Genomic DNA, 27,224 nt, shown 5'->3' on the forward strand with positions numbered 1-27,224 from the left:
AGACAAATTTTATATTACCCTGAAGTTTCACACAGGATGTATTACAATAATCTAGGTATGGAGAGTCAAAATCTATATACTGCTTAAGTCAAAGAGAAAAAAATATTTAATTTAAAATATCATTTCAACATACTCTGATTCAAAGGAAAGGTTTTCCCAGCTGTTTCCATTTATTTCAGTCTTATCTGAATTGCACTTTAGTTATCTACCAAACTGTTCTCCAGTTTCAAACACTTAGAACATACAACATAGTCCAATGAAGCAAGCAGCAAAATATCCATAGCACAAAGTAATCCATCTGTAATTATCCCAAGTACTCTGCTCAGTGGCATATACCCAGCATGAAAGTTGTCCATACACATTTTGAGCACCCAAAGGGAGATCGTCAGAGATGGAGGCAAAACTCCCACTCAGGAAAGAAAGAAGCCACACTGTGTGTAAAAAACCCCAGGTATATCAAGTATAACAGAGAATCCAAGTGACCCAGACAACAGATTTGATAATTTAACCTTCTGTTTTGTTAGAAAGAAAATAACTGACAATATAGTATCTAATACCCAAGCACCAAAGGACGACACTTAAGGAGTCTGGATTCCACAGGCAGTGCCATCCCAGACCTTCCAAAACAGCTTTCATTTACTTTCTCCAGAGTTAATACCACTGAGCACCAGCCAGCCAGCACCCTGTGTTGTTATCAAGTGCCTTGCAATGCAGGAGAATGCAGAAGCCCTAAACTTTATCCCCAAGACCTTACAAAAGAGAACTTCATAAATCACCACCAAAGAAGGAAACTGCAATTGAGGACAACACAAATGAATCACAATGTTGCTTTTATAAATTGAGACAGCTTAATTTCTTTCCACATGCCTGGTAAATTTCCTTAAGCTTCAGGACTACTAGTTACTTTGGGAGGATATGTTGAAATTTTTCCTTTAATAGATTATTCTACTTATCGATAACAACAAGTATTACCTGAAACATTACTTGAAACAAGTCTCTTCTACCCCAGGAGAGAACTTAAATAGCATTGTCCCTGGCTACTGTGGGACCTACTTTCTCACTTTGACCACAGTCTCCATCCTCCAAAACTAAGTCACTATAGAGGAAAATACACATTACAGGGGAAAAAGAATAATGGGAATTTTTGAAGAGGAAATATTTTGTCATGCAAAATTGGTTCACTGAAAATATCCCGAAGCAGCACTATAAATAAAGCTCAACAGAGATTTCTCAACTACTTTCCATCCAATTGCATCTTAAATAAGAATAGGATAAGAACCTCCTATTTTGTGTAAGAGCTACAAAAGCCATGTAATATTTGTTATGAAATTGCACTAGGAGTATTCCTACTACTGCCTGCATAACAATTAATAACATGCTTAGCAATCCCATGTTTTTAAATGTTAAGATTTACATGGAATTATTAATATGCCTAGCTACAGATTCTAAATAATCCATAGCAGAGTTAAACAATCTTGAATACTCTCAGTTCCTTCAACAGCCACCTCATCTCTACAAAAAGTTGGCTGGCAGATATTCTTCCAAACTTCAAAGTTCTTCAAAAGAGCACAACGGGGAAAAAAAGTACATTAAGAAGTCTCTGGCACACCTGCAGGCCAAGTGTTCTGTGTATCTCAATACAATGTCTTCATACTAAACTAGAAACACTGAATACTTCATAACAGTGCACAGAAAGCTAGCAATACAAGGCAAACACAGGCATGATCTATGCAATATCTTCCCCCAAATATAACAATTTAGACTTTGGGAAGTTATTTGTTAAGATCTAAATCATTTTCATTTGCCTAATAAAGTTATGTTTCTAATCATTTTATCACAAAAGCCATCTACTACTGAAATATTTATGGTTTGGGGGTTTTTTTGAAACTCAAATACAGCCACATTCATTTTTGGTAAAAACAAAGATCCTATTACCACAAGTTCACACTGTAGAAAAAGAAAAACTTTCAACTCCTGAAAAATGGCTTTTAAAAGAAAATTAGAACATGTATTAAAATTGGTAGAAATTCATATGGCACCTTACAAAATCCCTATAAAATCCGTCCTCTGCACCAAAATGTATACATTATTTAGATCACAGATCTAAAGGATTATTAGATCCCATTTCAAATTATTTTCAGCTCTTAGAACACAAAGGGATTAGATGAAAAAATACTATCTTAATCAAAATGATCATCGTCTAACACTTGGGGCACATAGAAAGTATGCAAACAGCATTGTTTCTCTTCGTATCTAAACCAGGATACTGTTAAGAGTTTTGGTGCTTCTGTTGAGTTAGCTGGCATGATATCATAGTGACATAGCTCTTTAGACAACCTATACCCAATTCAATTAAAACTTCATAGCGATCACTGTAGTTATCCATCAAATCAAACTGCACTTAAGAGGAAATTAGGAATCAGTGCAGATCACACAGCATCAGTATAATGTGTTCTCTCTGCAAGTAACAAGCACTGAAAACCAGCCATCTTCTACGTCAACTAAAATCTCCAAGTAATTCAAAGGCTTACCACATCTTAGAACACGCTGCAGGACTCCATTCCCGAGATAATGAATTTAGATCTTTGTTACAAAGCTTTTTCCTGAGCACAGGATACTCAAAAAAGCCTGATGATCCTACTGCATTTTACAAACATTTAAGTACTCAGGTGGAGGGGGGGAAGGTGGGTGTGTGCAAAAAAAATCTGCTGAAAAATCATAATTTTAACAACCATCTTATTGCTCTTCCTGAGGGGAATTACGCTACCATATTGTTTGTACATGGTGCATGACTGTATGGCCCATGTTGATATTGTTTAAATAACTAAGAATCCTCATCGGAGTAAGAGATATGATGCAACTAAGATACAGCCCATGCGAAAGATGAATACTGACTTCTTTATGAGCAACAGAATCTGTTAGCAAAGGGATTTAGTAGCACATACAATGAAGAACATGCTAAAGAAAGACCTTTTGCAAACATTTCACCATTTAAACAGTGGTAATTGGCTTGGTGAGTTGATTTAGACAAGAAAAAAAATGTTTGCCTACGTAGGCAGTAAAACCAACTTTCACAGTGTAATTTTTTTGTCTTTACTGCTAGTAACCAGCCTCTACTGTATTTTTAAGATGCGCATGCACTGCCTTGGATCATGCTTTTATCTCCACAAAATAACTGCAAAAACTATCAGCACAACACATGACATATTCAACTGTAATCATATTTCACTGGGCCATATGAACAGATGTTATCATGAAAAGAAAAAAAATCTGGAGTATCAGAGTTTATGCTTCCCTCTTCCATCTCCCCATGAAAGATATTATTTATGAAGGTCCTACATAAATCTAACAACTACAGCTACGTAATTATATTGCAATAAATCACATTAATATTTCTAGAAGATAAAATACCTAGAAATTAAACATATTAAAACACTGGTCTTGGTTTGAAGTATGCCATCAGCTATCAAGAATGTGCCGTAAAACCCACTGAAACAAGAGGGGGCAGAAAACGAAGGAACCAAGAAGCTTTTATACCTTGAACTAGTGTATGTGAGGTGGGGGGGGTGGGGTGGTGTCAGAAAAGTTGTTGCAGTATTCATTAATTTTTAACTGCAAACTCTTGAAAAAAGTGAGTGGCATTCCACCAACTGTAGAAAATTATACAAGAGCTGAATAGTACTGAAGTCAGTTAGTGTAAGTTTATCTCATGGTCTAGAAAATTTAGGTGCAGTAGAAAAAAAAAGCTCTTAAGTCAAAGATGGATCTGATGAGAACAGCCTAATTAGTTCTCTTACACATATTCCACTGACAATTCAGTTGATTTACTACACAAAGGAACATTTTTCAAGTGTTGCAAACTCTGTAAATTCAAAGGCATCAAAGAAAATTATGGAACCTATTTCACCTATTTCACCTATTTTTGTATCTTTTCACCTTGGCCAAATGCTTCATGTATGTGAGCAAGGGATAAATGTTTTTATACCTTCATGAGAGAGTAGGGAAGATGATAGTATTTCCCACTTAGTCATGTGTTTCAAGGAAACACCTGACAAACGAAAGGAAGCACAGTAGCATATTTGCTTTATGGATAAACATGCACTCAACTCATACATGCCCCTTTGCATTTCAGGGATAGAGAGAGAGCCCTTTTAGATGAAAATGCTTTATTCAGGGGTGATATCTCAGTTTCTCCACACAGAAGCCTTGTCTCACAATAGCATATGAACACCTCTAACACCCTGACGTCACTCATTTAAAGGGGTAATAGACAAAGGACTTCTCTCTTCTGGCTGGTTTAATTACCCCAACAGGATGCCAGGCCAGACAGGATGGTGCTTCTAGGTTCACTGTACTGTATGCATTTCTGATAAATGGGAAAAGAATAGATGACCTGGCAGAAGGCTCAGACAATAACATGTGATTTACAGGACATGAATGCAGCTACTATAAGATTTATCTGACAGCCCTCTCCGATAGTGGACTGTTGAGTATCCGATGGAATGATTTCTAGTCTGGAAAGTCTGCTACTGAGTAGCCATACACATTATTTATTTATTAGATGTTTTGGGTTGAAACCATTTTTAAATGATGCACTTCACAATGCTCAGCCATAAATTTAGTTTTAAACCCTAGAAGGGAGGTAGTGTTATTGGAATGTGTGTCAGACTGAATTAGGATGAGCAACACAACGCTTTTATAAAGTGGCCTTGAATGCAACGTCTATTCTTTCAAAAACGATATTAACGTCAAATAAGCGGGAACACTTTGCAGTAATATTAAATGAAAGATTTCTTTATGTTTTGATAGATTTATATAAATGTAAGTATACACACAGAGCGATGTCTCAAAATGTTGCGTGTCTATCAAAAACCACAACTGGTTTTGTCTTAGAAAAAGCCTTTTGTCTGTATCTCAAACCACCTGTTTCTCCTTTTACCTTGGTTTAAACATTACACAATATATAAATATGTAAACACAAAACTAAAACACAAAACCTTTAGTCTTTTTCCATATGCCTAAATACATAAGCTTTAAAGGAGAGAAGAAATTAACCAGGTGTCACAAACAGTTGCACAGAATGTTGTCTTTTGCATTTTTTTTAAATCACTTGACCTGGGAAAGAGCTTTACTGACACCATTTTATGAAAAAGTAGTTGTGAGACATTACTGTTCCATTTTGCACTTCTGGTAAAGAAAAAAACATATTCCAGCCACAAATCTAAATAAACATAAGGAAAATTTCAGATGTTTCAGGAAAACAATCCAAGTGCTCACATCACATATACAATATTTAAAACAAATTCTGAGAAAGAGGTTATCATAAAATCCAACGAAGTTATTAATCAGGGCAATCTTTCAATTTCATAAAATGGTGCCTGACAAATTTGTGAAGTTTTAAATCAAATTTGCAGATACTTACTTTGTGACTATGCCACATTATTTATGTGATTAAAAACTAGTTTTTGACCTGATCTTTTGATCTTTGGCACTTCATCCTCTCCATCTCCTCTTAAAAATTAATTAAAATTTTAGCAAAAGGATATCACTTCATTTCCCACCCTATCTTGGGGAGTGAGGGGGAAAAGGGAGGGGGGAAGAAGAAAAAAGGGAAAAAGAAAAAAAATCAATCAAGCTCAACCCCATCTCCTCCCTAGTATCTGTAAAACGTCGGCTTGAAATTCAATTTCATATCTCTCTAGCTTTCATGTAGCAAAAAGACAGTTCACTTCTTAACAAAATAAATCACTTTTGTGATTGCCATGCTGACCTCTTTGAATTAGGAAAATTCAAAGTGAAAAATGTAATTATCACCCCAGAACAATCTGTATACATCTGGAGCTAATTTTAGATTCGTTTCTCACATCATTTTTCATATTCTGCCAAAAAATTACAGCTGCTATGTAACTTTAAAAAGACTTCGAGGTCTTTGTGACTTTATTGGTTTATTTCTACTGTTTCACAAAGAACAACCTCAGCCCCTGCAACGAGCACTGCTAAGCAATCACGATAGCCTCAATTTGATTAGATTAGCATTAAGTGGCATTGTGACACATATGACAAATAGATGCATTAGAGCACGTCATTTATTCCTTATCCTTTCCACTTCCCAAAACCAAACAAGTGACGTACAGTACAGAGCACAACATGATTTTAAAAAAAGATTAGATTACTTTACCAAAAAGAAAGAAAGGTCAACCACTAATTATTGATACAAGCAACATGGATAACGAAAATTAATTTTTTAAATGGTAATACCAAGCTGTCAGGCACATACTTAATACTCAGGTTATTTTTACTCTAACACATTAACAAAGGAACAGCAAAATTTGTATATGAATCTCTTGTTAGTGAGGATTCTTTCCTAATTTAAGTCATCAGCAAGTTCGTATTCTAGAAGTCATGAACAATGTCCACTTCCAGTGTTGCCATATGTAAAAAAACCATCACTAAATACCAAAAGTTCCATAAGGAATATTAAATTCCTTTCAGGGTAAAAATATACTATATTTTCTGAGGAAGACAGAAAACTAGATGAACAAAGTTCTAGAAACTTTCATTAATAACAAGCTCACTAGAAAACATAACTACTCTTCACTAGTTCATTGTAAAATCTATTAGGTGTAATCTCCAGAAGTAATTGTTCTTATTACACTTTATTGACAATGTAGACTATCGATTTTTCACACCTTCTATGATTCTTTCATTTGTATTCATGAAATGTCTATCAGCACACTCTAAATAAATTTGGCAATATAGGCACTAAAACGAATAAATCGATGTGAAGAAACATTAATTTTGCATTATCCTTATTCGTCAGGCAAGCAAACCATAAGGGTTGTAAATGAAGGTCAAAGGTTTTGAAATGGGTCAGAACCCTTGACCTCTAGACCAATACCATTCCCATTAAAAAAGGCTATTTTAAAGTTTTAAGTAGGGGAATTTACTACTAGAAAGGTATCATTTTTAAGACACCAAAAGAAAGGCTCAATAAAAATAGTCTTCCATTTAATTACGAAAAAAGAAAGCAAGAAACCCAAAAAGCAATTAATATACCAAGATTTTAAGAATCTTCCTTAGGCTTTGGCGCTTTTCTAACCACAGGAACAGACAATTCTCAGGTTCCTAAACATCTAAAATCACCCTGCCTTTAGGAATGCAGAATGCCCCAAACTGCTGACAACCAGGGTTGCTTTCTTATTTTTTTCTCAAATTCTTAGTACTTGTCAAATCAATTAAGAATGACAGGGTTTCAAAAGTATTTATCAGTCTTACACAAAAGGAAAAATTCTGTTCATCTCAGAGGATTCAGCATGCCAAGATGCAGAAATCAATCTGCTTCTTTAACCTTAATATTTTATTGGTCCTACTTTATTTTACATAAATGGCAGCATGGAATTACTTATGAACACAGCCATTGGGGTTATATAGATCTCAATAGTAAGGCAACACCTTACTAAGGGTAAAACCCTTAATATCTTCTCTCTCTGATTTTCTAGACACAATTACTAAGAAGTTGGGGGTATTTTAATCAAAAGGCCTTGCACATAACCTTAAATTTGAAGTCAAATTTAAAGTAAAATTTTAATTGTAATTTCCAGTGTGCTCAAAGGCAGCACTTTTAGACAACATTGTTAATTAAACCTCACCTGAGAGCAAAGAAGCATCACCAGCTCCACAACTGAACTGCTAGATTTCATGCACACAAGACCTACAAAAGGAAAAAATGGCATACATAAAAGCACGCTTACATGGCACTAGACGTTAACACAACTGTTCTGAAGTGCAATAGAATAGAAGCATTTTGACAACAAAAAGAAAGCTGCATTTCTCATACCACTTCCAGTTTAATTTTGTACTTTATAAGTATGCATGTAAAAGGAAGATCATAAATTCCATGCCTTGCATCTAAAGATGCAGCTAATAATAATACATTACCTCCATTATTCAGTTTCATAAATGTTTGTATGTCAAAATGATCAGAAGTGTGGTTAACATATGTTATATTAATCCACTGTATCTACATTTTGCTATTTTTTGAAGGATTGGGTCATTATATATGCAGAGAAGGGAAATGGCTTTATGACCTTTGCTTTCTCCATTGCGTGTTCTCCTTTCAGCCCCCAGCTATCAATCAAGTTTCCATTTTGTTTCATGGCAGCAGACATCCCAAACACTCTTATTAGTACTTTGACCCTTAACCCCACACTAAACCTTAGCAGAAGTGCAAGCAGTAACCTATTATATATTCTTGATTGTTTATAAACTAATTTGACTACTACTACTATTTGTATTTGCATTTTGTTTTACGTTTGTCTATATCTGGGATTTAGGTCCCAAAATTGGTTTCATGTGTTTATTTTTGTCTTCCCTATCAAATAAAGCTTTGAGAAAAATCACTTTCCTGTTATTTTTAAATTAATGAAATAAATTTGTTCACAAGGCAGCTACCATTAAAATGTTTGTCAGTTAAAGCAACGTCCACATATATAATCAAAAGTAGAATCCCATCTTTTTCAGTCTTACAGAAGACAATTCACATAATTCTTTCTGCCACCTCTTCCTACTCCAAAATGTAGGCAAGCTAAATTCCTAAACTAAAAAACTTTCATTCTAGTGAAGTTTAATGAAGTCTCAATTTTGTTATCAGCAGTGTTCAGTAAAATGTTTACTAGTGTTTGCTATCTACTTGTGTTTCTGATAACATTAACTGTATTCAGCACTACATACAGGATGTCTGTCCTAAGCCATAAAATAAGTAGTTTCAAAAATGTTTTTTAAAAAACAGCTTTAACTGCCCAGGAAGTAACTAGATCTGTTAGTGCAAATACAGTTTGATGTGCAACCGATCAGCTCAAGTTAAGTAACCATGAGCTGCTGACACAGGACTGCTCATTACTGGAAGCTGCAACAAGCTCAGGTCCTAATTTAAATCACTGCTTCAACTGGAAAAAACTCACAATTTTCACTCTAAAAATCAGTAGACAAAGCGATTTATATGATACAAGCAAATTGTGAGAAAATGGAAAGCTGATGTTTACTGCTAAATTCAGTGTTCCAATAAAAATGATTTTTTAAACTGAGGCCATTAATGTTTGCATTGCAGAACTGAGCCGCATTTTTAAAGAGAGAAACCTACCAGGAGAAAGAAAATTCAATCATCTCAAGCTCAATCATTTTAAGCCAACACCAGAAAGAGCCATCTTTGGTTTTGCACCTGAATCTTCACCTTCGCAGAAATACCAGAGAATTCTACTCAATACTGACAATGTAGTCTCCTACCTGTATGACTGCCTTCCAATTAGAAACCAGAAAGACAGAAGCAAATTCACATACGAGAGATACAACACAACATGCTCTGCTGACATAGTTCCCAAGAAGCCTTCTGTTGCAGTGGCACAGTAAAACTGTCAGGACTTTGTACTTAGCTTTCTAAACTATACTCTATACTTTGTGTTGAAGTGTTGATCCTGACACCATGTTTTGCAAACACATTTCATACACCAGCTTCTATGGGATGATTCCCTGGAAGAGCTGGAGAACTAAGGAAGAGACAACAGTTGGTCCCACATAATGAGATATAGGAAAACTGTGAGATAAGATGGAGGCAAAGAGGTGGCAGAGATGGCAAAAATGAGGAGACAACAACAATTAAAGACAGAAGGAAGGGGAGGCAGTGAAATCCAGCAAAAAGCACCATGTCAGAAGGCAGAAAGAAAGCTTCTAAAGCATAAATTATGTTGGGTCTCCAATATAAACCAAAGCACACATCAAAAAAACTTCTTTAAAATGGAAACTTACTTGTACCTTCTATCAGCAACTCCTGCCCATGGCTGCCCAAAAGAGTCCGAGAAAGAAAGGGAGCAAAATCCACAAAAATCTCTCTCAGAAGTGGGGCAGCTTTTTCCAAAGCATGTTCAAGCCTGTCTGTAATACTAGTAGAGAGATACATGTGATTAACAAAAAAAGGAAGTTGCTGAAATTTTGTACAAAGGAGTATAGTTTGTGGCAATGTTTAAGTAATATACATGCATATGAAGGAATCCATAATCCTACATTAGGTATTTAACATCAGCAAAATGACATTCTTAAGAGATGCAAAACCAGAAGATGTAGTATCAAAAATGTGAGCCACAGCACAGCTGTTCAGATGTTCAAATGAAGAGGTTACCTCATATTTGAAGCAGAATCCTCAGGCACTGAAGAAACCGTAGGGACTGATGGTAATTTTGAATTAGATGATCCCTTTCCTACAAGAAAAAGTAATAAATGAATTAATTGCATAAGAAAACATGCAAGAGGTTAGACAACTCGACCAGAAACTAAAGCCTAGAGCTCAATATCTGAGAAACCATAGTTTTCATGTGTGTGTGAAGACTACGTAAACCCTTTCACCTCTTTGTATCTCAAACTTCTTTTGCTGTAACTCCTATTTACTTACATTCATCTTTACCAGGTATGCTATGGGCAAACTTTCTACATTTTGCTCTAGCTCAAGCAGAAAGTTATTCAAGGAAGCATTGCAGTTTGCTTTGTGAAGCAAGTTAGACTAGACTGCAGTGATCCCTTCTGGCCTTATAGGCCTTGAGTCCCTCTGAACAAATTTAAGAACACTTACTACCTTAAGCAGTGAATATAAATAATGTCTTACACCCTTAATACTCTTGTAAGGTACTAATATACACTAATACTAATATAACTAATATATACTACTATATAGCTAAGTGGTAACATTTTAAAGCATCTCTTTTGGTTACTGGAAGTGCTCACACAATTTGTGTAAAATTAAAACATATTTGTGTCAAAATGAAGCAGAATACAAAATGAGTGGGTATTTTCAACAACCTGGCTTAAAATTTTGCAACACTGGGACTCTGACAAAGACAGCTATGATAAAATTCTCCACCGCACTGCCAGCATCATTAGCATGATGGCAGTGGTATAACCTCATTTATGAGTTATTAACTTTGCCACATCAATTATTCAAAGGTTGATAGGGAAGACTGGGTCATTTATGTACCCTACACTTAAAAAAAGAAAAAGGAAAAAAAAAAGGGAAATTATGTCAAATTGACACTTCATGGCTTTCATCAACAGAGTAGGAATCTGTAAATACTGAATTCTGCTGTTCAGTATGTAAAGAGAAATACAACTTCCATACTGCAGTATGGATTGGTATTAGCAATGATGAAGAGGGGGTAAGCAAGACAGCCAGAGATTTTACAGATACTTGCTGCCAGGATAGGAATGGTGACTCACAAATCTTGCCTTGCATTCCAAACTGTAGAGAGGAATGAATCTTAGCAGACAGATTTCTGTGCATTTCCCAGGAGCATGACTGCTTTTAGTCCATCTGCAATCCTATCTCTTTCCAGCCTTAGACCCTGTCCTATTCTCTTTCCTCTCACCTCGCTGGTTTCAGATTGTTTTTCTGCTGGAAAGGGGGTAAGGAGAAAAAAAAAAAATTAAAAAAAAAAAAAAAAAAAGAAAAAAGAGAAATGAAAAGAAAATGAAAAGAAAAAAGCACGAAAGAAAAGGCTTTAATCATTTCAGTTCTGACATCTACCTTAGCAAAGACATGACCCTTCTCAGAACTATAGCTATAGAAAAATTCCTGAACATCTCACCTACACCGGAGTGAGCTCAGTTAAATGCCACCTGTGTGGAAATAAGCTGCTAAGATCTCAGAAGTGTCTACTAAAATGTGTCAATGGCAACTTTTCAAAGCGTTCTACTAGACTGAAGTTGAATAGATTTGTAAAAAGATGGCGAAGACAAATCCCTGAGATACTAATTTTATTTCTCCTGTCAAATTTCAAACTTCTGCTCCAAAGCACTGGCACACAGAGCTTCTCCCAAAAGTGTTGAGGGTTTGTGATCTTGTTTTGCTGTGCAGGGTTTTCTTTCCTATATTTGGGGAAGATGCTTTTCTCTAATCTTGCTTCAAAGGCAGTATAGAAACAAATAAACTAATGCATCAAAATGCTGAAAAGTTTTGCTCATTTTCTTTCTTTATAGGTAGGAAAAACATTTGTTAATGTGATTTGCTTATGCTTTTCATAAATCCAATATGAAGCTCCTAGTTTTACTTTTGTATAGGATGAGGAGGTCAGGAAGAAATTTGGAGTGGGCCAGACAAAATGGAGGACAAGAAAGAGGGGACTAAGCGTTAGCTGAAAGCAAAGTGGAATCTGAATCTTCCTTCTGGGCATGGTTTCCTAAATAATTTATCTAGTAAAGGCAAATTAAAGACATATTTCTGAAAATTTCAATGGTGATGGCTAGATTCTGTAAATATTTAAAATATTTTCATGGGTATATTTCCATTTCTTTAATATCTAGTTTTACACAGTCAAACCACCAAAAAGTATTCGGGATATTCCCAAAGGAAGAGCAGTCGAACAAACAATGTGCTGAAAATGAGAACAGAGCCTCCTGTAAAGAAAAATAAAAGCAATGAGATGCATGATTCAGTGGTCCCAAAGACTCCAGTTGTTTGTGGGATACTTAACAGCTACAGTCTTTGGTTTTGTTTTGGTGTAACTTGGGGGTTTCATTGTTAGTTTTATTTTGTGGAATCGGTTGGGTTTTTTGTTTGGTTTTCTCTTTCTGCACACAATGGCACTAGTAAAAATGGTTAGAGTGGAAGGTACAGGAATCACTGACAACACAGATAGGACATGATTTTTTTCCTCCAGAAATCAGAACAAATTGTGCAAAACAGATTAAGCAGAAATGTAAAACACTACAAAGTTCTAAGTTAAAATCTACTTTTAAATATAGACATGAGAGAAAAAGCACTGATAATCTGGATTTGACAACAGTATAAGGCAGTCACCTACATAAGCTGATGTTGTTTTTGAAGATTATGTAAGGATATTTATGGCCTGAATTTCTTCATGCTTCTCAACACCTAAAGCCACATTCCAAACTCAGATATACTTCACTAAAAGGGGTGAATCTCAGATTTATCACAGCTGAGAATTTCAGGGTTTGGGTTTGTTGGTTTTTTTTAGACAGAATTAAGCATGATTTCTGCATTCAAACTTTGTTTCATGAAAGTACTTTTTTTTTTTTTACTTTAACTCAAAAGTGGCTTTTCTACTATGTTTTCTGCCTTTAGTAAAACAAAAGAAAATACTTCAGTAGCATATTTTCATCCATGACATACATTTGGGTAAGCGCAGTAGCTACTTCAAACATGTGGAACTAAACTGACTTATCTCTCCCTTATCCTCTCACTGATAAACTGGCTCCTTCAAACTGACAGTTTTACAGACATTTGCAAGAACATAAAAGAAAATGCAAATAGATCATCTGTCTAGCACCCTTACAGTGAAACCTTATTGTTTATTCAAGGTCCCCAAGGGTCCAAACAAATAATGTCTCTAGCAACAAATACGTTAAAGAAACAACTTGTGCAAGATCCTTATGCTTTTGAATATACAAAATACGCTTGGCAATACACAAGCAGTGCATGGTATACTTTGGGAGGGTGGAGATAAGGTTAAAGAAAAGAGAATTGAGTTGAATTAAATAATCATACCTCAATTTTGCACAACAGACCTGCCACACATATTTATACTGATGCCCTTTAAGAAAGGAATATCTAATAAAATAATGAGCTCATTCAAAAATACACTCCAGGGCTGGAAGTGTACAATGCAAGACTACAATGAAAGGTTTTACAAGCTAATATAAGGGATCTGTTACATAAACAGATCTGTAGGTTAAACCAAAACAGATTTCACAAAACAATGGTGAAAACTTCTCTAAAGACAAGTTGCTTTAAAACAGTTTTTATACTGAAACAGTATTAAACCACTTCCATTCCATATCATTGGCATTTAAGATTTTTAAAAGTGTCATTCTGCTTTGGTAACAAGCCTTCAACTACTGTCACTGTAAATGTGGAATTCTCTTTGAAATAGTTACTATAATCCAATGAATTTCTTGAACTACCTTCTGCACTGATAGTAACTCACCTGACATTCATTTTTCTCACTTTAGCTTGTCTCCCACCAATTTATTTTATTACAAGACACCAAGGTTATTTTCATATATGCATAAAAAATCCACAAATACGATTCTTTGCAAAACAAGCCAACTGTGGAAGAAAATTTACATTTGCCTACATGTACGACTAGAACTCAAGAGTCACAGCTTTTTTATCTTCTGTTAGTACTTATCCCCGAGTTTCCTCCAAGCACCCACCTTCTTTTTCACCTCAGCCTTTCACATGGCCTTTGTCTATAAGTTCACATTTTGGGGAACAGCCCATGTCTCTGCTCAGGAGAAGCAAAAATCCTGCTGGCAACTCTGTGTGGCTCACAGGCAAAGCAAGTGAAGCTCAAAGAACTTCCAGTAAGAGGAGGAAAAAGCAGGCAACAGAAATATAGTAGAACTTCTCAGTGTTTCCTACACTCAGATTGATGGGAAAGACACGATGCAATTCACTACTGCTTCCTACAGGCTTCTCATACTCCCTCTTTATATAAAAATTATATTGAACAAACATTTGCAGACTGACTAGTGAAACCTCAAAATTGCATTCTTTAGAGCGAAGCACTAATAAAACACGTGATATCCTTCAAGTACATAAAAAGAGAAACTCAGAGCATCAGAGAAACAATGGGAATGCAAACTGCAAAACAGCTCAAAACAGTTCACACCACTTCAAAACATTAGAACTGTAATTGATTAATTATTTCAAAGGAAAACTAAGTGACAAAAGTACAAGTATTCTGCTAGCATATTAATAACAGCTCAGACAACTCTGCCAAGTCCTGCCTATCCAAACATTAGTTCTGCCTTTCTAATAGCCCTTCCAGGACACAGCATGTGTAAAATCTCTACCTCAAATCTCACATTCAGCCTATGAGCCCATCCAAGGAACAAACAATTAAATTCCTCCTCCTCAGATTATTATTAGTAAATATGCTCTTTTGCTCAATACCGCCCTCTGTTAAGAGAGTATTGTGACAGTGATTGACTCAACATGGGCCACGAAGGGGTTTAAATTTCTCCATTCATCCCAAGATGCAGTTCCAGCAGACCAACAACCCAAATATCAGCCATGAGGAACATGCTGGTAGGCAAGTTTAGACCACAAGGGGCACATTTGTATTCACAAGTCTTGTGGTTCTATGAAATACCCAGCAGTTTGAATGAAGAAAGGTGAAAAAACTTCTCCTGTGAAAAGGCCAGGCTGGCTTAGGCCAAAATATGTTTTCACCCTCTTTCAAAGTATCGGAGGAACAGAGTGAGCTCAGATGGTTATCTTTCCAACTTGTCAACACTTTCTATTTGGTAGGCCAGGACATGTCACATCCACTTGACATGAGCCTAGGACAATCTTAAGGGTCAAATATCTGAGATACTCACAGACTTTGAGCTATAGACAAGATGCAAACTTCAGGAAAAAATATTGGGAAGGGGGTTGATGAATTCCGGGCAAACGCAAATGGCCATGGAGGCATCTGGAACCACATAGACTGATGAATATTTCAACACAGATCCTACCTTGACCTTATATATATTATATTTTGGTTTTTATCAGCTCACTTATTGCTACTTGCATCCTCAAATAAAAAAGGCCTCATACAGACCTATTTCAAACTTAAATGTGTGCAATTTCTTGAGCAACTTAAGGGTAAACTATTCCAATACTGTAAAAATTTTGTTTTCGTGCCATTATTTTACCAGGAAAAAAAAAAAAAAAAAAAAAAGAGTCTCATGTTTTAATCTGTTTAAGGGATGATTTCATTTATTCCTTTACTTTTTCTTTTAATTAATTAGATTGCCAGTCTAAACATGTCTACTATTTTTAATCCTGATTAGTTTCTTTTTATGCATATCAGTTCAGATTACATGCTCAATTTTTGCCAAAAATCCCAGACATGCTGGAAGCCACACAGTTCCAAACTATAACAGTATTGTTTATTGTCTGGATTTCTTACACATTCTACAGGCACAGGAGCACTTATTTTTTCATCTATAAGTTCTTAAAAGATTGACTAAATCTGAAAATCAGTGTTCATCTCTTTTGTTTCTATTAAAAGCAATTGAATACTGACTTCAGAAATTTAATATTTAAGCCAAATCTAACCTGGGTAAATCAGCGAGAAGTTAACAAATTAGCAATTATTTTAAACCATTTCAATGTAGGCAAGGTTTTTGTATTTTTAAAACAGATTAGCTGCCCAAAGCCAATCTTCCCCAAAAAATTATGGCATTTTACAACACAGCTAATTTTCCTAGTCCCAGCATTACTTCTGGGCTAGTACAGTGCTACCTCCTGCATTTTCAGTGACATTTCTCCCTTTTGCAAAGAATAAGAACACACTAGATTTCAATAACTTTTCTTTTCCTTTACCCTGGCAGGAACAAAAACTTTTTGATTTTCCCAAGAAATGCAATGGGCAGTTGAAGATGGCAACAAGTATCTTCCAGACACACAGGTACTAGAGGACATGAAAATAGGTTACATTTTTTCCCCCTCAGTCTTTGCAATTTGGATGTAAGTTTATAAACACAGGAAGCAAGACACTCAAGCATCAAAAAGAAACACCAATAATCAGGCATAGACTGAGATTTCTTTGATTTCAAATTTTCTAGAAATCAATTCTAAGTCTTATGTTAAACTTCATGGGCACAAACAATTATAAGATTCTACACAGCCTTGTGACTTAAACATGGCTAAGTAGAAAAGCATGTCTTTGACACAGCATATAAGGTTAAACATCATTTATCTCATACAGAACAACCAGAGAGACTGAGGATTCAAAGAACCACTTGCTTATAAACAACCTACTCAATTTTGTCCCCACTGAAAAAACTGTCCAAAGCAATTAGTTCAACATCAACACTGAATCTGACCTAAGGCTAAAGCTATTGGAAACACTTGTATATAATTTTCAGTCCTACTTAGTACTAACACATATATCCTTGGAAAAATACCCTAAAACTTATAAATAAGCTTTTATTTTACACAACAAAAAAAATGTGTAACAAAAAGTAGTCTTTCAAATATACCGTATTTACATGAAATATAAGTTAATATAATATACCTCTTTTACAAACTGTGAGAAATCCTGAAATTGACAAATGTTGCTCGCTTACATTTCTTCTTCTAGATGAAGGCAAAAGGAGAACCCCAAAAAAGGTCAACCTTTTTTTTTTTTTTTAAATACAACACTACTGTTGTTTGTTGGGGGTTGGCTTTGGTTTTTTTTATTTTGAAACAGATTTTTTTTTTACATTTGTGTAGCTATAGCATCAAAACCAGGAATAATAAAATTATCTGGGGATAAGCTCTAGAAAATACAAAAAAATATGAATTTTTATACTCATGAACCCATATAACGTCTACAGGTCCAGTTTAACCTAGAGTCATATCTATTTTCTGGCAAAGTATCTGATACTGGCCTTTGTTAGAGACACAGATATCAAATGCAGTCCTGTAAGCTGCTGTGGCAAAGATACGAACTAGTATGCAGGGTACAGAGGTCTCAAAGGCCCTTTTGTTTGATTTGATAATTTAGGACACTCCAGCAGTTAAATAAATAAATAAGTATCAAAAGCCCTTTTTCCAGATTATTGTCACATTTTTCCCTAAGAAAACACAATCAGTAGTAAGTATCAACATTCTTAGTATAAGTGAGACTCATACACAGACTGGTCATATGTATACACACACTAACTAGTATTACAACAGAAGGAAACTAGTGACTTTAGGTCTGAAAAACAATTGTTCTTGCCTTACAGTGTTTGGAGATACAAATAAATACTAAAAAACATCTCACCTTCACATAACACGTAACAAAACCACATAATAAAAACTTGTTCATTTGTATTCAGAGTGATGGTGAGGAAGGGAGAAGCAAGAGACGGAGGCTTGGGATTTAAGTTGTTTAATTTCCCCTTACTCACCAGGAGATTCTCCTGACAAATCCGGGGCTTGGGCTGAATCTAAAGAAGAAACCACACTGACAGCATTTGTAGGAATACTCATAGCTGCTGTAGATGAGGAAATGGTTGATTTCTTCGATGGTACTACAACACTCCTAGGTGAAGACAAATAAAGGTTAGTAAATAATACTGTATGAAGGTTCACACACCACGATCCTTGTTTACACATGTATCACATCCACTTCTATGTCCTGCAAAAGTACTGCTCCTTCTGTTTTCTTTTTGCATCATCTTTGGCAATCTACCTCAACCTAAACGACACTTCACCCTTGTTTAGCTTTAATGGTACACTTTAATGTCTTATCCAGAAAACCCCTGACAAATGAGCACACAGTTAGAAGATCAACAGAAGTGACCTGCAAGTAGGTTTTACTTTTTACCTTAGTTTCCCTAGGATTTGGTTTTAAACTTCAGACAACAATTTTACAAAAGATATCACAGCATTCAAAATGAAAACACCAAGATAAATTATCAACATTGAAAGATGCCTTGACAGTATCTAATGCAGAACAGAAGACTAAGTGAAGAAGGATGTACTATAGCTAAAAATATCCTAACACATAACCATATGCACAAACATTCGCACATCTTAAAAGTATGGTTAAGGCATGAATTTGAGTATATCTTGTAAATCAAGTTTTACTTATACAACAAATCAAAACATTCTTTGGAACTGAAGAGAGAAACTCCATCTTTCATACAAGTTAAATGCCAGGCCTTATAGTAAGCATTAAAGATTACACAAGAGGAAAAGATGCAAAGTGACAAGTTAGGCATGGAGATTTATCTCACATGTTACTAAGACATCTATTTACACTATACCAATTTCAATTAAATTGTAGTACTTTATTCCAAATACCTAAAAGGCCTTGTTAAGCATACATTAAAGGCATTTTTAATTGCAAGTTAGCTCCATAAACATGCAAAAACCCAGCTAATGAGGTAACGAGTACAGCTGATATATAATGCACTCCCACAGCAGCGCTTACTTTTAATTACCTGGTGTTAACCGTAAGCCGAAAGTCTTCAACATTCAATTTATTTAATCGCATCTTTTGTTGACAGTAATATAACTACACACTGAAAGTATTCCCTTAATAGCTTTAAAGTATTCATTTTCTAAATAAAATAACTTAGAAATTTTACCCAAATTCAGGTGTAGTAATAGCAACCAAAGAAATTCTACAAATATTTCTAAAATAGCTCTTTCTAGAATGGGAAAAAAGGACTCTATTGGACTCCCTTCTTCAGTCCAAAGGATGTCACAGAAGCTAGACCATGTTACTGATTAAATCAACCCTCCTTAATGGCAGGAGTAGGCAGGCACCATACTTGGAGGCAGTATGTGTCATATCATTATAAGGGTGACTGCTAATGTTAACTATACACTAAAAAGCATAGAAGCAACAACACCTGAGCCCCAAGTCAAGATATTGTGCCTAAACCATGAGTTTTGCTCATATGTACATGTCGGTTTCCCTGAAACATGAACAATGAACTAAAAAAAAATAAAATAAATAAAATCATATATTTAGGCTGTCTTATAAATTATAGCCACTTTACGAATTAATTTTGCATCACCCAGGTATAAAGAGATCTCTCACTCAAGATTCTGTGACATTCACTGTCTAGAAACTGTTAATACTACTATTCTGTAACACACATTCAAGTACCTGAAAGGGACTGGGAAAGTAATACAAATTTACTGAGCACAAGATGAACCCACACATATTAAGGCAAGGCTGGGTGTGATTTTGGGCAACCTGATCTTAGTTGAAGATATCTCTGCTCATTGCAGGGAGGTTGGACTAGATGACCTTTGAAGGGTCCTTCCAACACAAACTAAACTGTTCTATGATTCTGCTCTTTGATTCTATAACTTTAGAATATTTCTCCAACACTCAGCACTGAAGCCCAGGTGTGTTCCTTTACAGATTTTAAGTTATTCTACTGTAGAGGTTTCCAATTCAAGAAATACCAATAATATTAAACCCAAAACATGCAGACGTATTACAAATATGTGTCTATTCATGAGGACTCTCAGATCGCAGTGCATTAGCTGGAAATATTTCTTTACACACCCACTAAGTTACAGAAACAATTATCCATTTGCTGCTAACTAATACACACACAATTTTATTGGTTGTAAGGTGATATGCGAGAATATTCACTGACAAATTTTGGCACACGTATAGATGGTAATAGTGTGGATATAGGTAATGTCTGTTCAAAACATATCATTCATACAATTAATTTTAAACTGGAACACACTAAATTACCTTGAAGGTAAAAACAATTTCTCTTCTAGAGAAATTTTCTATTTCTAGGGCTTAAAGTCAGTCAGAATTCTCTAAGAACATCAAATCAGAATGGCTGTGTCCTCTGAATGCCTATGAATGCTACTGAGCCTACCCTCTGACTCTGTTTAGAGCCCCAGGAACTACAGGTAGTATTTAAGTCATAAAGCGCAAGCCGAACCCACACATTAGAAAAATACATGCAATCAGCTGAACTTTGACTAACGTTGTATATTAGAACATCCCCCTTTCATAGGAAAATAAAGACATGAACATGCTGGAAGCATCAGGAGGAAATTTTAGAACAGGAGTAATGTTTAGTACTACAAGAAGCTCCCCACAGGGCAAATAAGAGTCCTGGAACTGCATGGGAACGGGGAAGCCTGTGTGCAGATGGAGCTGTTACCTTAACACTGCTCATCTGTAACTGACAGTGAGCTGACAATGTAGCTTTCCATTTGCTGTGCTGTTTATGACACACAACACTATATATTACCATTCCTTCCTGCAAACTTCTACTGACCTTCAGAGTGCTTAGGTGTAGTTGCACTGAGGGAGTAGATTCAGCAAGTTGCCAGACTCTCTATAGCTACCCAAGGAGAGGTGCAGTCAAGCAAAGGAATTAGACATCTGAAAGAGCCAACTGTAAATGACCATAATAGTCCCTTTTGCCTTTTAGAATCTTTTGTATACATTCCCACCTTCAATTCTGTACAAGTTTGGGAATGTAAGTACAGCTGCTACTCTCATCTTCAGTAACTTACTTTCCATGAAGTACATAAAAAAGTAATTATATTCTAACACTTCCATCATAATTTTCAGGATCTAGCAATGGCATTCACTTTAAGGAAGATACTCTGACTACTAACACCGGGAATATGGCACTAACACACAGCTGCAAAGTAGAGCTGTTAGCAGGCTTTTTTTGTTTTTTTAATTACCCAACACCATTCCTTTTGATTTGATTCAAGGAATAAAATTACTATGTACAGGTTTCAGACTTTGAAATACAGGATGTATGCTGCCTTATAAACAGTACACATGAGTGTGCACATATATTTCAGACACAGTCACCACATGCGTTGAGCAAGAGACACTGACTCTCACAGTTTTCTGAGAAATTTAGGTTATCATATCCCACTGGGAAAAAAAGTTTTAGCTTTTAGCTAAAGAAATTAAAAATAAGAAAAAATCTACTTCTTAAATTCTGTCACAATTCCTATATTTAGAGGTCATCTCAGATCTTGGTCCCTACTGTTACAAGCTTGCTTAGGGATTCAGAGTGTTCACGATGCAACGCAGCTGAAGATTTCCACTGTGCTCCGTAACTATTCAGAAAAAAGCAAAAGTATAGGGGCTGAAGAAATCGCTGCTTCATATTAAGAAAAATACAAACCTTGGAAGAAAACAGAGGCTTTGAACAACTCACTATAAAGCTGTTTTCTAGCCTCAGACTAATTCTGAACAGAACTTAAGACAGTGATCTGTGACAGTTAACTGAAATGATTCCGATTTTTCTGGCCAAAAATAAAATAAACAGTACTTCCTTCTCCTGACAGCTCTGTCAGTCTGAAGCACACAGCCAAGAGAAACACTGGATATTGTCCAAAAGCGTGATGTAAAGAAACCCTTAACTCTGAATGTACTTTCTCTCTGTCTTCTGGTCACTTGCCATGACCTTCTGATTCAAACAATCCTTAAAATAGTTCAACAAACCAAAACATTTAAATATCTTAATATGATTACTTTATAGCTACACACTGCTGCATTAATAGTAATGCAATGTTTACTAGTATGTATGTCTGCCCTTTCAACGGTGCAACGGACCAACGTTACAGTTGCAGGACGTGTTTTAGGAGCTCCCACTTCCAGGCCTTCTTCAAGGCCGTATGAAAGTATGGCTCAGCAATCACATACAGATTCATATTTGCCACATACTGGAAAGCAAATTAAGGTATTTGAAACACAAACATTGGTCATGTTTATTTATTTATATTCTGAAATTCCTACATTTTTCCTTCTTTGTGAAGTAATATGGTATTTTCTCTGAACATTTAGGTGGAAACGCAACTTTCTGTTGCAAACAGAAATACTTGCCATTGACCATCAATGTTCTTCGCATTCTTCTTTCGAAAGATTATTAAATGCTAGCATAAGTAAAATGAATGCAACTCACAGAAAGAATGAATGAGCGAGTAGAAAAAAATCAAGCTTAAATATTCTAGTAAATAAACTATGTGGAAAGCATGGAGTGTTTAGCACATTAGTAAATCAGGTAAATTTGTCAGAGAAGTGTCTTAAAAATTAATGTGCTCCAACTTCTCTCCAGCAACAGGGCACTTGCTTTTAAAGAGTACACAGATAACAGTCCTTTTTTGTACCTAAACTGATAAGCATTTCTTACATATGCTACACATGTGAAAATATTCATCAATAAGTGTCCTTATATTATATTTCCTCAGACCTACAGAATTATATATTCTTAAAAACATCATTTATCATGCATTAATTTTATCAGAAATAACAATGAACATTAAGCAAACTCACACATGGGTAGAGACATGTCACATGGAAGAAAGCTGTCAATACATTTTACTCAACATTCACATCACACCATTTCAATTAACTCTATACTTTCGGGCTACATTTCAATATTATTACATCCACTATCATAATTTTCAGATACAGGAGTAAAAAAAATAAAGAAAAAGGCACAAAAAGGTATTCTTAAGGTGCATTTCAAGCAGACCTCAAGCACTATGGTAAAAATGATAGTTTAGTTGCCTCATTTACATGACTGCCTCAGATGTCGTGCCTTTTTTAATTTAAAATCAAATATTTAAGGTTTAAGGTAGGAATTTACAGCACGTGAACTGATAACGCAGGTCAGACATAGCGCAAACTAGCCACCATAAATACATCTTAGCTAGAAGGTCAGTGTGTTATTAGTCCCAATTATGCTGAAGCGTGTGGCAGACAATTATTCACTGCTGAATGAGCACAGACCATTGAGCTGAACACTGACTTCCATCACAAAGGCTTATGCAATAATCATCTATTCTGCCAAATTCTATGAGGATTTACTTATTGAGCGCTTTCTTGGTTTCAGAGCACTGATTCTTCTGTTACAATATAAAGATACAAAATATCTATAAATATCTCCTAAATTTTGAGTACCTCTTTTTTTTTCTTTGAAGTTGGCAAGCCTGCAATTAATTTTAAATATATTTCAAGTTACAAATTTTCCTTGGGTGCTAGTCAAATATTCCTAATACAACAGGGCCAGGCCAAACTGATGATCTCACTATTATTTAAAAATACTTACATGAGCTCTAATTCCTCTTGACATACATGAATTTATACAGATTTAATTCCCAGCATTCCATTTTTTAGAACTGAACAGCAACACAGGTGACAATTTGTTTGAAAATCCCTACAGGATAATGTTTTAGGTCAAACCCAAAAGAAATCAGTCTTGTTCCAGGCTACCGGAATGATGCCCACTGCAGGGCTCCCATTTAATGAGAAAAAGACTAGAAAGGAGGGTGAGCGACTTATTTTTACCTCTACTTTGTGAACTAAGAAAGAAGCTTGCCATGGCAGTGTCCTTCCATGGGCTCTGCTTCTATAGCTAATACCCATTCATTTATGTCCTCCTTGAAATAGCCAAGGAAGAATAAGAGACACTCAAAACCACAAGAGAACAGGGGTGTGAGGGAAGAGACGGGAGCAAGAGAAAATATATGATATAAAGAATACAACCAATTTTGTAAGAGAACATTAAAATCAGAGAAGACTTCAAATGTTTTTCCTCTTCAGTGCCTGCAGAATGTTAATAGTTGCTGTGCCAAAAGAGCTGCGCTTCTCATCACAGCACATATGCCTTGATCCACAGATCCCCTACTTGCATATTCTTTCTCTACCTGTACTTGGCAGACTTAATCTTGTCAACACTGAGTTTATCCTTTTTACATAAGGACCAAATCAATGAAGCCTAAAATGTATGAATTCCACACACAAAAAAACCAAAGGACTTTGATTAAATTTAACTGAAATACCAACAACAACCATTTCAAAGGCACATGCAAGCCACTGACTGACAAATGCATAAACATAGGCTGAGGCAAACTAAGCAGCTTATAGACAATGCCCCAAAAAGATGAACTAGTTTACTAATATATATCTTCTGTAAGTTATAGCATAGCTACAGATTTAAGCTCTAAAGTATAAGACCATGATTTAAGAGCCTATATTCCTCTGAACCCTCAGCATCAGCTTCCTATAATAACATGACTATTGAATGTTTCCACAAAGAGCATTAGAAGCCAGGAGAGACCACGATTTTAAACTGCACAGTACAAATGGCAAGTGATAGTTTATGGGCCCTATTAGACTAACTGAAGAGAAATGCCTCCTCTTTTTTTATCCTAAACTTTGGTTATTTTTATTTCTGTTTCATTTAAATTTGCTTGCATTAGCATCCTCTCCTCCTTCTCCCCCACCCCTTCTACAAGATTACTACTAAGTAAGAGAACTGCTGCTTTTGGACACACTGAAATTGGAACATTAATTCATGTCCCTATGGATCTTGGGAAAAAGCCAATGCAAGTCTTGAACTTTATCATGATAAACCCCTGGCACCCACTAATCACAAGATTGTATCTTCACATAAGATAAGGGGAAGATTTTTGGCATGGGAATGAACACATACACCTAGCTGTTTGCAAAGGCTTGCAACCTGGCAGCCTTTCAGTAAGGTTTCACTCACATAGCTGTTACTGTATACTCTCCAGCTATGGCTGGGAAGTTGATAATCCTTAAGATATGAGGAGAGTTTTGATTTCTGACACAGCATTCCTGAGATAAATGCAGGATCAGAGAGATGCTTTGAAATTCCCAGAGATACCTCTCCAGTAAACTACTACATGGAAGCAACTTTTAACAAAGTGTCTTTAAAATCGGGGGAGGGGGAGAGGGGAGAAGTTAACTCACAGAACTTGTGTTTGCCATTAAACGATATATTAAATGTAAAGCAGACACAGAAAATGAGAGCATCCTAAAAGCCTGTTTTTCCAAACTTTTCTTAGTATTTTTGTCTACTTCAGAGATAGGCACTACTATTTCCAACTGTTACAGTTTCTTATAAATGTTTTTCTTTCCCTTTTACAATTCCTTGCCACTGTTGCTACTATGTGTCATTTCACAGCATAAACTTGTACTTTAAGCAGAATCACACAATATAAAGACACAGTCACCTTCAAGTGGTCATAAATCTTTCCTGCCTATATATATAATTTTAAATAGAAATATTTCATATACATAGTTATTTTGTCTTTTTGATTGATTTGTTGCTAGTTAGCAACATGCCTCATCATATATCAATGTATTTACCAGAGATACAGGATTATGCATGTCACTACTCGATGATAATTGAGTAGAGGTAGGACTTCTACATCAGTAAGTACACTTTTGTCTACCTGGCAATACCCACAAAAGCAAGCAAACGAAAAATTAAGCCACCTAGAAACACAGAGCCACTGACACACCAAGGTCACATGCAACTGCTGAAGAACAAAATATTTTTATACTAGTTCATGACCATTTCCTCACATATTTAGCCCCACCCACCAAACACAAAAAGTCACAAGAAACTAATACCCACAAGTTACCACTGTGGACAGTCCACATAGCTACATAAATCAGTACAATGTCCCTTGCCCTCTGCTCTTCCATTTACAAGCACAGTGCTGTCTATTGCTTCAATCCACACACCTCTTTCTTTCCTCTGCATATATTCCTTTAGCAGACTGGCTTCTTTTCAGTATACTAACATAGCAATTATGCCTCAAGGTTAAGTGAGAGAATGTTAAGAGTTATGGCAAAAGGAGAGAAGAGTCCATCCAGGACAGTGCAGCACTAGAAAAGTAGAAGAGCAAAACAGCAAGTGGTTCAACTTCTCAGTGACTTGCTTTACAGAACACATTGAAATTAAATGATGTTTTTTGTTATTCGAGTGACTTTGTAACTAGACAGAAAAAAGAACACAGAAGTGCAAGTGACTGAAGGGCTGCTGCCAATGCCCAGTACTTCACTGATGTACATGTTATCAAATTAAATCGGACTTTCCTCTGATAAGGTTCTGTAGGCGTAATCTACCTATGTCAGATATGAGGAATGCAAGCGCCAAATGACGTCCTGCCTAGTTAACCTGCTTTACACCGACCCAAATCAGATTTGCACAAGCAGCACAAACCTTAAGTTTTAGCAATAGCTAAAAAATAATTCCTAAATGCAACATGTACTTCTGCACCAGATCTCCAGACAAATGCTATTTTGTGGTTCAAACCTCTACCACTCCGCAATGGACAGTAAGAATTTCCTGAGGAAAAACATCAGTCACAGACTAAACCATTATGCTATTTCACATCAACTGCCCACTTGCTGTAAAAACCAATGAGAAGCCTCAATGGGGAAGTGCTAAAAGGACTTAGGAAGCAGCAGGGACAGAGGCGCAACGAATTCTTAATACAGTGTCCCTCTTTTCCCAATTTTCCCCCTCTGCCTCCATCCTCCTACCGCTGCCAAAACAAGTCCTCCTGTTTAGCATCACAGGCAAAACACAGTACTTACTTTGAGACAAGAGCAAGGGGGCTAAATGCTAGTTTACACCATCTGTGTCTAATCTAGACAGGCAACCCACACCACCTCTTCCCCAAGTAGCGATATGGCAACCTGAGTTCTGAACACATGCTGTGACAGCTGCATCCATCCTCCTGGGAGAGCTGCACTCCCTTCTTGAGTCAGCTGAGTTTGCTACTATGATGAAGGCAGCCATACACTGCAAAGACATCAGAGCCAGAATTAGTTCAGGAATAAGCAGAGGATCAGATACTGGTATGGTAACAGATCCACTGCAGGATTCCTGGATATGACTAAGGCTTTTCTAGAAGCAGGAAT

At 36.0% G+C, this 27,224-nt stretch overlaps 1 protein-coding gene across 1 annotated transcript in view; it reads right to left on the reverse strand.

Annotated features, from left to right (window-relative positions):
- LRBA (LPS-responsive vesicle trafficking, beach and anchor containing) overlaps positions 1–27,224 on the reverse strand; it is a gene marked incomplete at its 3' end in the record, with an annotated part of 135,119 nt that overhangs the window by 21,533 nt on the left and 86,362 nt on the right. The window contains exons 30-33 of the mRNA XM_010022008.1: positions 17,932–18,065; positions 10,172–10,250; positions 9,802–9,935; positions 7,650–7,711 (exon numbers count right to left, since the gene is read on the reverse strand). Of these exons, the coding sequence (XP_010020310.1) occupies positions 7,650–7,711; positions 9,802–9,935; positions 10,172–10,250; positions 17,932–18,065 (409 nt within the window). The remainder of the gene's footprint in view (positions 1–7,649; positions 7,712–9,801; positions 9,936–10,171; positions 10,251–17,931; positions 18,066–27,224) is intronic.

Source organism: Nestor notabilis, unplaced genomic scaffold (genome assembly GCF_000696875.1).
Source record: "Nestor notabilis isolate BGI_N333 unplaced genomic scaffold, ASM69687v1 scaffold21239, whole genome shotgun sequence".
Taxonomy (NCBI): Eukaryota; Metazoa; Chordata; class Aves; order Psittaciformes; family Psittacidae; genus Nestor; species Nestor notabilis.